The following is a 14,273-nucleotide window of genomic DNA, read 5'->3' as shown; positions in this document are numbered from 1 at the left end:
ATTCTAACCCGTGAAGGAATGATAATACATAGCTGAGATTCAATAATTTAAATTATAAAATTTTAAAAGGACTAATCCCAATTTAAATGGTTGCATCAATTCTGTGAATTGGACTGTAATTTTTATCATATTCTTCTTTTAACCCAATCAACAATATTTGTCACAAATTGTCTTTTGGTCTTTGACCGTAATAAAGATAATTACATTTTACATAGTACTGTAGGGTTGGAAGGGACCCCCCCCCCAGGGGTCATGTAGCAGGAATCAATGCAGGAATCACAACTAAAGAACTCGTGGCAGATGAACCTCCAAGCCTTACAAGGAACGGTTGAGGTAGCTGAGCCTTGAAAAGAGGAGACTGAAAGGTGATAGGATGGCCATCTTCACATATCTGAAGGGCTGTCCCATGGAAGAAGGAACTAGCTTGTTTTCTCCTGCTCTGGAGTGTAGGACTCGAACCCATAGCTTCAAGGTACAAGAAAGGAGATTCTGACTAAACCTTAGGTAAGATGGTAAAGAGCTGTTCAACACCTTGGTAGGTGTTGGATTCTCCTTGACTGGAGGTTTTTAAGCAGAGGTTGGGTGGCCATCAGTCATGAATGCTTTAGTTGAGATTCCTGCATTGCAGGGGGTTGGACTAGATGACCCTCGGGTGCCTCTTCCAACTCTGTGATTCCATGATGGATGCCAGTGTGGGTTGAATCCGTATGACTAACATTGGAGCTGACCCCGGATTTGGGCATGTGAGGGTATGTCTGGCTGAATGAGACCCGCAGTTCAATCTGCCCCAGCACACTGTCTCCGCCATCTAGTGGGGCAGGTGCCCGGGGAGGACGGGAGATGGAGCTGGTGCAGCTGGTGGAAGGTGACATGTCTCCCTTCCCCCTTGGCAGGTGCTCCGAGTGAGCCCCATCATGGGCACGACTCAGCAGGAAGAAATGAAGTTTGTGGAGCACACCCGCTGCTCTTGCAGGTGAGACGAAGGCCAAGCAGGAGCCAGCGTGGCCTGCAGGGGGTGCAAGAGAGGGGAGGTTTGGCAGGGAGGGTCTGCAGCTGGGTGTCAGGGGGCGGAGGGGCATAAAGGGTTCTCTGTCATGCCACAGCTCATTCTCGCTGCACCCCAGAACCTATTTTCCAAACCACAGCTCCACCCTATACTGTAATGTATGGTGCACTTGTAAAAGTTCCCCTGAGCACGTACAGAGTGTTTCCCCTCTCTGTCTCCCATATCCACCCATTCCCTGAATTTTAGAAAGTGTGCGTTTGGGATTCTTTAGTTCAGGGAAAAGGAGAGGAAGAAGCTGTATGGCCAAAGTTTACAAAATCATGACTGGCATGGAGAAAGCGGAGATTGGGAAGTTTTTCTCCCTCTCTCACGACACTAGAACTTGTGGACTCCAACGAAGCTGAATGTTGGGAAATTCAGGACAGATATAGGAAAGGAACTTATTCACACAGCACAGAGTTAAACTATGGAACTCACTGCTACAGGAAGCGGGGATGGCCGCCCACTTGGGGTGGCTTTAAAAGAGGAAGAGACAAAATCATGGAGGAGGAGAGGACTATTGATGGCTCCTAGCTAGGATGGCTGTGTTCTGCCTCCACAGTCGGAGGCAGCAATGCTTTAGAATACCAGTTGCTGGGAACCGCAGGAGGAGAGAAGGTTCTCACGCTCGGATCCTGCTTACCGGTTTCCCACAGGCATCTGGATGGCCACTGTGAAAACAGGATGCTGGACTAGATGGGCAATTGGGCTGATCCAACAGCTGCGCTCTTCTTAGGTTCTTGTGGAACCTCCAGCTCCAGTGGCAGTCTATCCACATTCCTAGGTTCTTTGGCCACTTTGAAAACAGGATGCCAGGCTGGGTGCTTTTTCTATGGGAGGCACACACACCAGATCAACTTTAACCAATCCGCTTGTTACCTAGAGTGTAAATCTATGTTTTCCTCTTTTTCCAGGCCTCGGCGGAAACGTTTGAAAGGCGAGAGGTAAGTGGTAAAGGGATGTATTTAATTATTTCATGAGATTAAGACACCACTTGATTGTAAAAAAGAAAAGAAAAGGCAGTTTACAAAGAGAATAGAACAGTAGAACTAATCATGAAAACTCTTTAAAACATTCAAAAGATAAAACAAACAATCAAAACATGCATCAACATCTACCTGCCTGGTGTCAATAGCCAGAGTGCAGGTGCTGCCACACTAAAATATTGACTTCTTACAAATGTGGAACGGGGTTTTATGTGGCAGCTGGAACAGGGCCACTTCCAGAGATCGAAGAGGTTGAGGGGGAGGTACATGGGGTGTCCGGTGATCTCACAGGTGAACTGGTCCCAAATTGTTCAGGGCTTTATATATTAATAGCAGCACCTTGAATGTGGCCAGGTACCGGTAGCACATTGGGAAGCAGAGCAGATCTCTGAGCACAGGTGTTCTATGTTGCCAAAGCTAGCTTCCTGCCCGGGGCCGGATTTAGGTTTGATGAGGCCCTCAGCTCCTGAAGGTCCAGCTGTCCTTTGTCGACAACAAATTGTCGCTGTTTTTTTGTGTTGAATATATGCTATAATGTCATTTATGGGCCTAATAGGTAACTCAAGCCATTTGCACATGTTGCTGTGCAACCAGGCCAAGCAGAATGTCGGCACCCTATATATAGAAAGGAGCAAACCAGTGATATTTCAGGGAGCAGGCTAGCAGGCGGGGCCCATGACTTACATCATATAAGCCTACACATTTGGAAATGTACACCCAGTGGGGGTTTTTTTCTTTAATTTTTTTTGGGGCCCCCAAGAGAGTGGGGCCCAAAGCTATAGCTTGTTTAGCTTATAAACAAGAAGAGAAGGTTAAGGGGTGATATGATAGCCATGTTCAAATATATGAAAGGATGTCATATGGAGGAGGGAGAAAGATTGTTTTCTGCTGCTCCAGAGAAGCGGACACAGAGCAATGGATTCAAACTTCAAGAAAAAAGATTCCACCTTGGCAACATAGAACATTAGGAAGAACTTCCTGACAGTAAGAGCTGTTCAGCAGTGGAATTTGCTACCAAGGAGTATGGTGGAGTCTCCTTCTTTGGAGGTCTTTAAGCAGAGGCTTGACATGCTTTGATGGTGTTTCCTGCTTGGCAGGGGGTTGGACTGGATGGCCCTTGTGGTCTCTTCCAACTCTATGATTCTATGATTCTATATGGAAATCCAGCACTGATCCTCCCAGCAATTGTGCTGCAGCTTCTGGATCAGTTGCAAGGGAAACCCCGTGTTAGAGTGCACTGCAGTAATCCAGTCTTGATGAATCAGATGCATGAATCACTGGGGTGGGGGTGAAGCTGCCTTTATTGCTCCATAGAGACAGCTCGGTGCTCCCAATTTATCAGGGACAACCCCAGTTTCCCCATCTCTGTAGGTGCCTCCTTATAAACAGCTGGGTCGCTAGATTTACCTGTCTCTCCTTTCCCCAGGAGCCACCGGATTGGGGCCAAGAGGAGACCCCGGGAGCCAAGCCTGACGCCTCTCACACCACTGTAGGTACACGGTTAATGCATGGCAGTGGGCAACAATAGGAAAGAGGCCTTAGCTCATGGGGGGGGAAGGGGAAGAGATTCCCTACGTTTAATGCAAAAGCCTAGCATCTCCAAAATAAAGATAAAGGTCCATTGGGAGAATATGATGGGCAAGACCGAGAGCAGCTGCCAGTCAGAGTAGACAACATGGTTAGATGGACCAACGCTCTGACCCAAGTGGTTTCATAACATTATTCAATACTTGTAAAGCTTCTCAGATGTCCTAGGAGATTGAAAGGTCAGGCAAGCCTTGCCTGCAGGCTCTCTATCTAAAAGACGCAAGAGGAAATAGGAATGGGGAGGGCAGAGGAAAAGTAGCGAGCTCAGTTGCCAATGCTTGAAGTTACATACTCAGAGCAGTGCAGTCTGATCTGGAGGGGCACCATGCTTTTACGTGCATATTTCACACCCAACCAGCACCCCTTAGTTCGCTGGTGGGTGGGTGGGTGGGGCCAGAGCATAACTCCTCTCTGGCTTCAGGAGGGATGGAGGGAGAGAGGGCAATGTTACGATAGGATTAGCAATGTCCTGAGCTGCCTGTAGGTGCCGCTGTGGCTTTAGCCCTGGCATAAGGGACACCACCTATTTAAATCAGCCCTTCATTAATCATGAGGACTAGAATCTCGCTTTGTTCTTTAAGCAGAGGGCCCTAGCTCAGTGACAGAGCACCTACTTTGCATGCAGAAGGTCCCAGGTTCTTTCCCCGGCATCTCCAGGGTGGGGAGCAGAAAGGACCCCTGGCTGAAATCCTGCGCCTGTTCTCTAGCCAGGCTCTGCCCAATTCTCCTCTCCTGCAGTGCAGAATTCTGGAAAGTCAGCAGGTCTGGTGGGGATTGGCACCTTCATCAGACCTCTCCAGCGTCACCCCCCAAACCTGTTGCATGTGGTTTTATTTCAACAGCTGCAAACTCCCCGGCGCAGGGAGGCCGGAGGCCCAGCACAGAGACCAAGAAGAAGCCAAGAGTTCACCCCTGTCCGAGAGAGATGTTCCCCTCTGAAGTCCGGGCGCAGGCAGGGCTGCTTCTCTCCCAGCTGCCCATGCAAGGACAGTGGACAGAGAATCCCCTGCAAAGCCCAGTCTGTGGGGTGCCCTCTGGGGGGCAGGGGCTGCCCTTTTCTTGACACTGATGGGATCGGGGGACCCTCCATATGCAGAGGGGTGGGAGAGACGTCCACTGACTGGTCCCCAGTTATGTATTACAGACTTCCCATATCTGGTCCCCACCAGCTGTTTTGAACTTGGAACTCCAAAACACCCAGAGAGCGCCAGGTTGGGGTGGCTGGACTGTGGCATGCCTATGCGTTTCCTCCTTCTTCTGATGACCCAACAAGGCATGTTCTGTTTCTGCAGGAAAAGGGGCCTTTTGCAAAGCATTCCTGCCCCCCCACCCCACCCCACCATTGCCTCCCTCCTCCCTCTCTTATTTATGACGCATCATTCTTAAGTCCGAAACACACGTCTGGTCCAGGTGTGCATCTTGCGTGTGGCTGTATGTGTGGAAGTGAGTGTTTTGTGTCCACCCAAATGATGTTGCATTGGCTTCCGTGCGCTCCTAGCACAAAAGAAGATGCAAATGTTGTGGTTTTAGTAGTGTTTTCTATGCCCCACCATCAGGGACAACCCAGTGCTTATTTCTGAAAACAGGAGATGTTATATGCGCTGACCGAAATCAAGGCACTTCAAACCCCAGATAAGTGAGAGTAAGCTTTGGCTACTCAGTGGTGGAGAGGGAAAGGCACTCTGCACATGTTCAATGACACTCTTTCCACTATTATTATACCATATATTTCAGTTTATATCTTCATTAGCCTCTCATCTTGCAAGTCAGCCTTCCAAGTTCATTAGAATTACTTGAAGGACATTGAAGCCCACATCATTTATATTTCTTTTTAGCCACTGGCTTATGAAGCCATTCATGCCTCCTTCATTTCCTCGACGAAACACTGCAGGGCCTTTCCTTCTGGACTGCTGAGAAGCCTGCCTTTTGAAGTGCCTTGGAATTAGTTGTACAGCGCTGAACTGCATTGAAGTCTGCTGCGTGTTTCTTTTAAGCACCAACAGATGGAGCTGTTGCTTTCCTTAATTCTGCTGTCAGGGATGCTCTGGTGAAGAGAATACCACTTTTTAAAACTAGGCCCGTAGAGTGTAGGAATCCTGCGGCAGGAGATCCTGAAGTGTAGAAGGAAAGTCGACAGTTAACCTAGGTGTGGCACTGGTACCCTTTTGGTTATTATGGCCACAAACCACTTTAAAAGACACACCCACCTGCACGGATGAAAGAAAGGATTATATATTTGCATGCATGCTCTGTGGATGGCTAAGAACAGATCTACCACCTGCAAGTTCTGTGTGGTGGTTTGATTTCATTTGGTATTGGTGCATTACAGAGGATAAGACTTACCCATGACTATCAGTGGTTAAGAGCCGCAATGGTTATGCTCCGCCTCTACAGACGGAGGCATTAATGCTTTTGAATACAAGGAGGGAAGAGCGTTCTTGTGCTCAGATCCTGCTTGTGAGCCTCCCATTGGAGCACCTTATCGGCCACTGTGAGAACAGGATGCTGGACTAGATTGGCCATTGGCCTGGTCCAGCAGGCTCTTCTTATGGAGCCTCCAGGTCCAGAGGCAGTCTACCTGGGTTCCTAGAGGTATTTGGCCACTGGGAGAACAGGATGCTGGCCTGATCTTATAACCTTACGACTACAGAGCTTAAACAAACTGATAGGGTTTGTGTGTGCTGTGTCTTTCAACCTTTTTTGGGAGGTGGGAAATAGATTAAGGAAGTAAAACGAAACTGGGATGTTCACTTCCTTTCTGGCGCTATGGAAATCCTGGAGATCAAACCACTTGCAAAAATTATATTCATGTCTACGGGAAATATATGTCACAAAGTGATAGATTTTGTGGTTTCAGACGTGTGGTTTTGATGTTCCGATCGAGTGAGCTGGTTGTAAAGGTGAGTTTTATCTGCTTCCTTTTCTGGGCTGTTAAATCTACAAGAGTCCGACTGTGATTCATTCCCCTCGCCCCAATTATGGCCAAATAAATTCTCTCCCTGCCAGTGTTTGCATTACAAAAATGCACACAAATATTCTTAATTGTAAAGTGAAAAAGTTCCCAGGCACTTTTCGAGGGGTGGGGTGGGGGCGTTTTCTGATAAAGAGACAGTGTGGTTTAGTGGTTAGAGTGTCAGACTAGGACCTGGGAAACCAGGTTCTTATGACTGCAGAGCTTAAACAAATTGATAGGGTCTGTGATTGTGTCTTGTGTCTTTCAATTTTTATTGGGAGGTGGGAATCAGATTAAGAAGGCAGAATGAGACAGGTGCTCACTTCCTTCCTGGTTCTACATAAATTCTGGCGATCAAACTACTATTAAATTTTTTATCTGTGTCTGAGGGAAAGATCTGTAACACAGTGGTTGCTTTTGTGGTTTCAGACATGTGGCTTTTTATGTTCTGATTGAGTGAGATGGTTGTAAAGGTGTGTTTTATCTGTTTCCTCTTTGGGGCTGTTAAATTTACAAGAGTCTGATGGTGATTCATTTGCCTCTCCCCAATTATGGCCAAATAAATTCTCGCCCTGCTGGTGTTTGCTTTACAAAAATGCACATGAGTATTCTTATTTGTAAACAGATATTTCCCCCCTTTTCCCCCCGACAAGTGTTTCAAATTGTGGGTGTCATTGGATTTCGGGATTTTAAAATAATATTTTTTTTAAAAAGCATTGGTGCCGCAGCTAAATCCTTTTAAAAGGCTTGATTTCAATGGGACATAGGCACAAGGAACCGTTTTCAACTGAAAAGGCAATTTGCTTTGACTCCATCCAATAGAAAGGTCACCAGACATTTTTCTATAGACAGTTTAAAGATTTCTTTTTTCTTTCTTTCTTTTTTCAAAGCGCCATTAAAAAACAAAAACAAAAATGGAGAATTCAGCTTTCAAAGAAGTTCCCAGGCACTTTTTGAGGGTGCGGTGGAGGGAAATTTCCTGATTAAGAGCCAGTGTGGTGTAGTGGTTAGAGTGTCGCACTAGGACCTCGGAGAGCCGGGTTCAAATCTCCACTCGGCCATGAAGCTCACTGAAGCTCACTTGGAGTCAGTCACTCCTTCTCAACTAAACACAGGGCTGTTGTGTGGATTAAATAATAGAACTGGAAGGGAACCCAAAGGTCATCCAGTCCAACCCCCTGCAACTGTAGAGTTGGAAGGGAACCCAAAGGTCATCCAGTCCAACCCCCTGCAATGCAGGATTCACAGTACTGGTAGGCAGCTATCGATCTGGCAGTTGCCATCACTATCAGCTCCACGCTGGGCGAAGAAGTCCTTCCTGCTGTCTGTCCTGAATCTTCCAGTGTTCACCTCCAGTGGATGTTTCCGCTGGGGTCTAGTGTCATGAGAGAGGCCTCTCCATTTACTCCACCCTGTGCCAAATATTCTCAGCAAGCCTTGCCTCTTGAGATTTGGCCCCTTGAGGTGTGCAAAGTATGTTGGCAGCCACTGAAGGAGGAGCTGTCCTACAGGCCAGAGTTTATTCCAGGTATGCATTTTTCTCCCTTGCACAAGTAGGGGTATTCCCCTCCCCTTGCACTAGGAGGGGCAGCTAAGGCCGCAGAAGACAGAATCAGAATTAAAAACGACCTTAACAGATTGGAGAGCTGGGTGCAAGCTAACAAAATCAATTTCAATGGGGGCAAATGTCAGGCTCTGCACTTAGGCAGAAAGAGCCAGATGCACAAATATAGGGTGGGGGACACCTGGCATACTAGCAGTACAGTATATGTGAACAGGATCTAGGGGTCTGGGTGGACCAGAAGCTGAACATGAGTCAACAATGTGATGCAGCAGCAAAAAGAGAAAATTCTATTCTAGGCTGCATCCACAGAAGTCTAGTCTCCAGATCAAGGGAAGTCATAGTATCACTCTATTCTGCCTTGGCCGCCAGACCACATCTGGGATACTGTCTCCAGTTCTGGGCAGCACAATTTAAGAAGGATGTTGACAAGCTGGAAGGTGTGCAGAGGAGGGCGACCAAGATGATCAAGGGAACCAAGCCTTATGAGGAGCAGTTGAAGGAGCTGGGTATGTTTAGCCTGGAAAAGAGGAGATAGGATAGCCATCTTCAGATATCTCAAGGGCTGTCATATGGAAGATGGAACAAGCTTGTTTTCTCCTGCTCTGGAGGGTAGGAGTTGAATCAGTGGCTTCAAGTTACAAGAAAGGAAATTCCGACTAAACATTAGGAAGAACTTTCTGATGGCAAGAGTCATTCAGCACTGGCACTCACTCCCTTGGTGGTTTTAAAGCAGAGATTGGGTGGCCATCTGCCAGGGATTCTTCAGCAGTGATTTCTGCATTGCAGGGGGTTGGACTAGATGACCCAGGCTGGTCCCTTCCAACTCTATGATTCTAAGTCAGCCACCCTCTTATTAAGGATGGAGTTTTTCCAAGGTGGAGAGGAAGCCCTCAAGGGAATCTGGTGATGGACTTCTTAATCTTCAGCAGGGGAGAGAAATGCCAAGCTGGCAAGGCCAGGAACCGCTCCTGGCTTTGCTGCTACTTTTCTGCTTTCGGGGAGAGGCGCTGCTGACTCCTGAGGGCGACTCCCGGCTCCGGAGCCCGAGAGAAAGGCTGGCGGCTAGCATTCCAAAGCCATGTGTCACCCGGCGGGCGCGGGGGCTGATGGGAGTTGTAGTCTTCTCCCACCTCCAGCTGGAGAAGTCCCAGGTGCGCTGCAGTCAAGAGCCCCGGGACCTTTTCTCTTTCCCGATCCTCTCCTCGGTTGTTTTAGCTGGCCGTAGGACTCCCTCACCCCGCCTGCCCTCCATGTGCCAGCTAATAAGAAACAGTGATGTAGCCCCTGAGCATGGGCAAAGAACTTTTGCCCCACTCCCTCCCTCAAGGGAATCCAGGGCGAATCAGAATGATAAAAAATGACAGGGAATGCAATTTAAAGCAGGAAGGCGCAGAGTTTCCCAAGGGGGGCGCGTTGTAACCCCCCCCCCCGTATCCACACCTTAAAATAAGCGCCGTCCACCACCACCCCCGACAGTCCAGCAGCCGGAACGACTTCAGACCCACCCCACCCCCCACCCACCCACCCACCCACCCAGAAGAAAAAAGAGGGGAAGGGATGGCGGGAACAGCTTGGGCACTCGGCTCATGCTCAGAGGCCTCCCTGCAGTGTTGGTCCCCCAGGGCGCCGGGCCTCGAATCGGATCCCGCCCCGCCCCGTCGCGGGACCCTGTGTGTGTGAACGGCCCTAATCCGGCTCAGGGCAGGACTACCAATCCCAGAATGCAGCAGGAGCCGCTCCGGAGCTGTCCTACCTGTTGGACGGCCAAGGGAAGCCGCGGTGGGCGGAGGCAGCGGGCAGGGAGCCGCCGACCTGTTCCCGGGAAAGAGGCGTGGGGCGCTCGGTGTGGTGGCGGCGGCGGATCAGTCCCAGGAAGAGCCCCGACGGCGGTGGCCGGAGCTCCCCGGGAGAAGCGCGAGCAGCGCCTGAAGCCCCAGGTCGGTCTGCGGAGGGCGAGGGGAGGGGGCGTCTTGGCCAAACTTTGGCAAACTTTTCCCTCTAAGCGCCCAGCCGGCGTCGAAAAGCCTCCTGGAGGTGGGGGCGGCCAAGGGTTGGGGGTCCTTCACCCCCCCAAACTTTCCCAAAGTTTCCTTTCTCCCTTCAGGCGGGGACTGGGCGGAGGAATGAGGGTCGGGGCTCCTTCTCCCCCCCTCCCCAAAGCCGTCCAACCCGCCTCCGACCTCTACGGGGGAAACGGCTGCTCTGCGTTTCTGACGCCGCGGCCGGAGTGGGTTTTTTTTTTGGGGGGGGGGGTCCTACCTCGATGGCCCCATTTTAGAGGGGACGGGCTGCCTGCTTTTCCGTCTCCCTTTTACTCTCCTCCCTGATTCTCTCTCTCTCTCTGGGAATCGGATCCGCCTGTCTCCAGGGCACCGCCGCGGCTGGAGGTGGGGGGTCGGCCGGCAGGAGGATCCGATTCACGCCCGGGCTTGCTCTCGCCCTTCGCTGCAGACATTTTGGGTGCGATTATTCACCGCGGCAGAGCCAAGCAGGGAGGGAGGCAGCCTCACTCACACCCCCCCCCTTCCACGAAAGGCTGGAGGGCAGCGGGGAGGGAGGGGCCGCTCTGGAATTTGACTTGGAAGAGAGAACGCCCCCCCCCGTGCGGCCAAAAAAAGAGAGATTTATTTATTATGATTGTTTTGCAAAAATATATTTGCCAAAAGCCTCTCGGGTTTCTTTTCCCTTCTGAGTTTGCAAATTCCATCTGTGGCGGCTGGTACATTGGGGGGGGGGAGGTCAGCGGTGGAGAGGCTGCTTGGCATGCAGAACGGTGTCCCGGGTTCAATCCCAGACGGTGGCATCCCTAGGTAGGGCTGGGCGATGCTCCCTGCTTGAGATCCCGGAGAGCTGCTGCCAGTCAGTGTAGGCGATACTGAGTTTTATGGGCCAAGGGCCGGACTCTGCATAAGGCAACTCTATGTTCAGGCGCTGCCCCCAAAGCCTCAGTTGGCCCCTCCCCTCCCCACCCCCTGACTTCTTACATACAACCAGCCCAGGGTTGTCTCTGCCTGCCATGGGGCTCTGACAGCACCCCAAAAGGGTCTGCCAGGCAGCCTCCTGCCCTGCCACTTGCACTGGCCACCAGCAGCCACCACCGCTCTCCTGATGGGGCTTTGGCGAGGGTGCCTGCCCTCGAGTGCCCTGCGAGCGGCACAACTCTGTGTGTGTGTGTCGTAGGAGCACAAAACAGGCCGCTTGAATATTGTGTCGTGGTCACAGAAGCTTCGGCGAGTGATACATGGAATAAGCAGGGTAGAAAGGGATGTCGAGGGTCATCCAGCCCAACCCGCTGTGATGCAGGAACCCCGACGGCAAATTACACACACCGGCAGCTAAAAATATGCCGCAATTTCTTTGCTCTGTGAGAAGGTACGGCTGCGGTTTCACTCTGGAGGCTTGATGTGGGCAGCTGCCCAGGCAGAGGGTGTGGCCACCAGCACGTTCTCTTGGGCCTGTGCCCCAGCTGCCTCTGGTGGCGCTGTGCCACGTGAGGAAAGCTTCCAGTGGCTAAGGCATTGTGCAATAATTGGGATAATCCTGATGTGTAAAGGATGGGCATGCCTGAATCTGCCTTAGGTTATCATGATCCAAGTTAATGGCACTTTACCCAGCGTGCGGGGTCCCTGCCCCTCCCTCTCTCACACACCCTAAAAAAAGTGTGGGGTTGACCATCTGGGAGGGTGGAACGGAGTGGAGGAAATATGCCTTTATTTTGGATGTGTGTGATTCAACGTATAGGAGGATGGAGCAACCAAAACAATGAGGGAGATGGAGAGACTCCCTCTAGGAGGGTTGCAGCGCTTTGGACTCTCTGGTTTAGAGAAAAGGCAAGCGATACAATAGAAGTTTACAGTCATACCTCGGTTTCAGTACGCTTCGGTTTGAGGACTTTCAGTTTAAGTACTCCGCAGCGCGCACATGCGCAGAAGCAATCTGCACGCTTTGCGAATGCACAGAAGTGCTCTATCGGTGCTTTGCGCATGCATGCTATTGCACCCCGGAACCAATTAAGTACTTAACCCAAGGGAGCACTGTAATAATTTTATTTTTATTTATTTCTTATTTATTTTATAGTACAGTACATTGATTATTGCCTTCATTTTATGGATCAATGGTCTCACGACAGTAAAATTTGTGTTAAATTGCTGTTTTAGGAGGTGTTTTTCATCGTCTGGAACGGATTAATCCACTTTCCATTACTTTCAATGGGAAAGTTCGCTTCAGTTTAAGTACGCTTCAGTTTAAGTACGGCCTTCCGGAACCAATTAAGTACTTAACCTGAGGTACCACTGTATTATAAAATAATGCGTGGCCTGGGGAAAGTGGGCAGAGAGGATTTCCCCCCTCTCTCATAACACTAGAACCCGTGTTCCTCCAATGAAGCGGAACGTTGGAAGATTCAGGACAGAGGAAGGATAATGACTTTGTCACGCGGTTAAACTGTGGAACTCTCTGCCACAGGAGGTAGTGATGGCCGCCAACCTGGATGGCTTTAAAAGAGGACTAGACAGATTTATGGAGGAGGAGAGGGGTCCTGTGCCCAGCTGCCACTTAAGGGTTTCCTTTGGGGCATCTGGTGGGCCACTGGGGGGACAGGATGCTGGACTCGATGGGCCTCTGTCCTCCTGATCCGGCAGGCTGTTCTGTTGTTCTTATGATAGCCTTCGCTGACCCAGGTTGGTGAAGGCTGAGCTCAAAAGAGCTGAGGCTTTTAGGCAGATAAGCTCATGCATTCCTGGCCCTGCGAGTTCCAAAAAAGGAATCTCCTTCCCTCCCCTTGCTGTTGAAACTGGTTCCTCCTCTGCCGATAACCTCAATGTCACCCTTCCCTTCTCCTGGTCACATGGCCTCACACTCAGACTGTAATGCCAGGATCTGCGGGATAGCTCAGTTGTAGAGCATGAGACTCTTAATTTCAGGGTTGTGGGTTCGAGCCCCACATTGGGCAAAAAAGATTCCTGCATTGCAGGGGTTGGACTAGATGACCCTCGTGGTCCCTTCCTACTCTTTGATTCTGGGGTTTCTATAATGCATGGCTAGCTACGAACGTCAGGGAACTCCTAATGGACCAGGCCAAAGGGGGTCCACCCAGTCCTGAGTCCATTTCTCACAGTGCCACACAGAAATTCAGTTTTGCGGCAACTAGTAGAAACGAAAGCTAAGCCTGCAGCTTGATGTGCAGAAACTGAGTAGATGCGGCACAGGGTTAAGTGCCAGCCCCCTTAGTGGTGGGTCTGTGGACAAGGGTCAGCTTGCATGGCCTCCTGGCCTACTCTCCATTCAGCAGGGCTCCTGGTTTTAATGTCAGCATTCCTGAAGGGCTAAAGACTCAATTGCCGAGGAGGCATCTTCCTACCTCGCCATCAAGATCTGCCACGAAAGCCTTGCTTGTTATTCCACCACCAAGTAAGGCATGAATATCCATCACTCATTAAAGGGCCTTCATGGTGGTGGCTCCGTGGTTGCTGGAAAAGCCACGTAGCACCGACTCTCCTTAGTTGGTGAAAACTTGCCTCTTCCTCCAGGCTTTTAATGATGCAGAGCCCGATGCTTTAAGCTATTAATTGGTTCAGGGTGAGAAGGAGCAGTTAATATTGTTTTGACAGTTTTAATGCTTCAGGTCTGAGATCTACAGACGAAGGGCGGTATGCAAATTTTTAAATTATTTTAAATTATTATTATTATTATTAAGAAGAAGAATCAGGGTTTTTTTCAGCTAGAACTCACTGGAACTTGGCTCCGGCAACTCTCATGTGGGTGCCATTGCCATTCTAAGAGAACAAGGAAGAAGTTCATGGTGAGCATCTTTTTCTAGAAAAATAGCACTAATAATAATGATGAAGAAGAAGATAGATCAGGCTTGGATTATGGGCAAATGTGGCCCACAGGGTTCTTCCCAGGCCAATGACACTAATTTTCACCCTCCTTGAGTATTCTTCCCTGGTTGGGAAGTGTCCTTCAACTCTGAATCTATCTCCTGCTCGCTTGACTGGAAGACAGAGAGAGCCTGTGTCAAAACTGGCCTACAATGCCAAAGTGAAATTCAGTGCCTCGCCCTCTTTTTGCCTCTGGCCCTGCCCAGTGTTGGCATGCGGCCCCCAGAACATTGCCCAGGAGTGAATGTGGCCCTCGGGC

The 14,273-nt window shown here is 50.0% G+C and overlaps 2 protein-coding genes and 1 long non-coding RNA gene across 4 annotated transcripts in view; 2 read left to right on the top strand and 1 right to left on the bottom strand.

Annotated features, from left to right (window-relative positions):
- Positions 1 to 7,167, top strand: part of LOC132592279 (snake venom vascular endothelial growth factor toxin HF) — a 55,107-nt gene extending 47,940 nt beyond the window's left edge. For both annotated transcript variants that reach the window (XM_060275484.2, XM_088672828.1), the window contains exons 5-8: positions 894 to 973; positions 1,960 to 1,989; positions 3,458 to 3,520; positions 4,461 to 7,167. In XM_060275484.2, the coding sequence (XP_060131467.2) occupies positions 894 to 973; positions 1,960 to 1,989; positions 3,458 to 3,520; positions 4,461 to 4,557 (270 nt within the window). In that variant the 3' untranslated portion in view covers positions 4,558 to 7,167. The remainder of the gene's footprint in view (positions 1 to 893; positions 974 to 1,959; positions 1,990 to 3,457; positions 3,521 to 4,460) is intronic.
- Positions 5,330 to 10,608, bottom strand: LOC148685487 (uncharacterized). Its single transcript, XR_015950724.1, has 2 exons — positions 10,395 to 10,608; positions 5,330 to 5,729 (listed from the first exon to the last, which is right to left on the bottom strand). It is a non-coding gene; the product is annotated as an uncharacterized LOC148685487 (long non-coding RNA).
- The window catches only part of PPP1R13L (protein phosphatase 1 regulatory subunit 13 like), a 39,196-nt gene continuing 34,793 nt past the window's right edge, over positions 9,871 to 14,273 (top strand). The window contains exon 1 of the mRNA XM_035117668.3: positions 9,871 to 10,072. The gene's annotated coding sequence lies outside the window, so the exon portion shown is untranslated. The remainder of the gene's footprint in view (positions 10,073 to 14,273) is intronic.

Source organism: Zootoca vivipara, chromosome 6, assembly GCF_965207765.1.
Source record: "Zootoca vivipara chromosome 6, rZooViv2.hap1.1, whole genome shotgun sequence".
Taxonomy (NCBI): Eukaryota; Metazoa; Chordata; class Lepidosauria; order Squamata; family Lacertidae; genus Zootoca; species Zootoca vivipara.
This window is presented reverse-complemented; position numbering and strand designations above follow the sequence as displayed.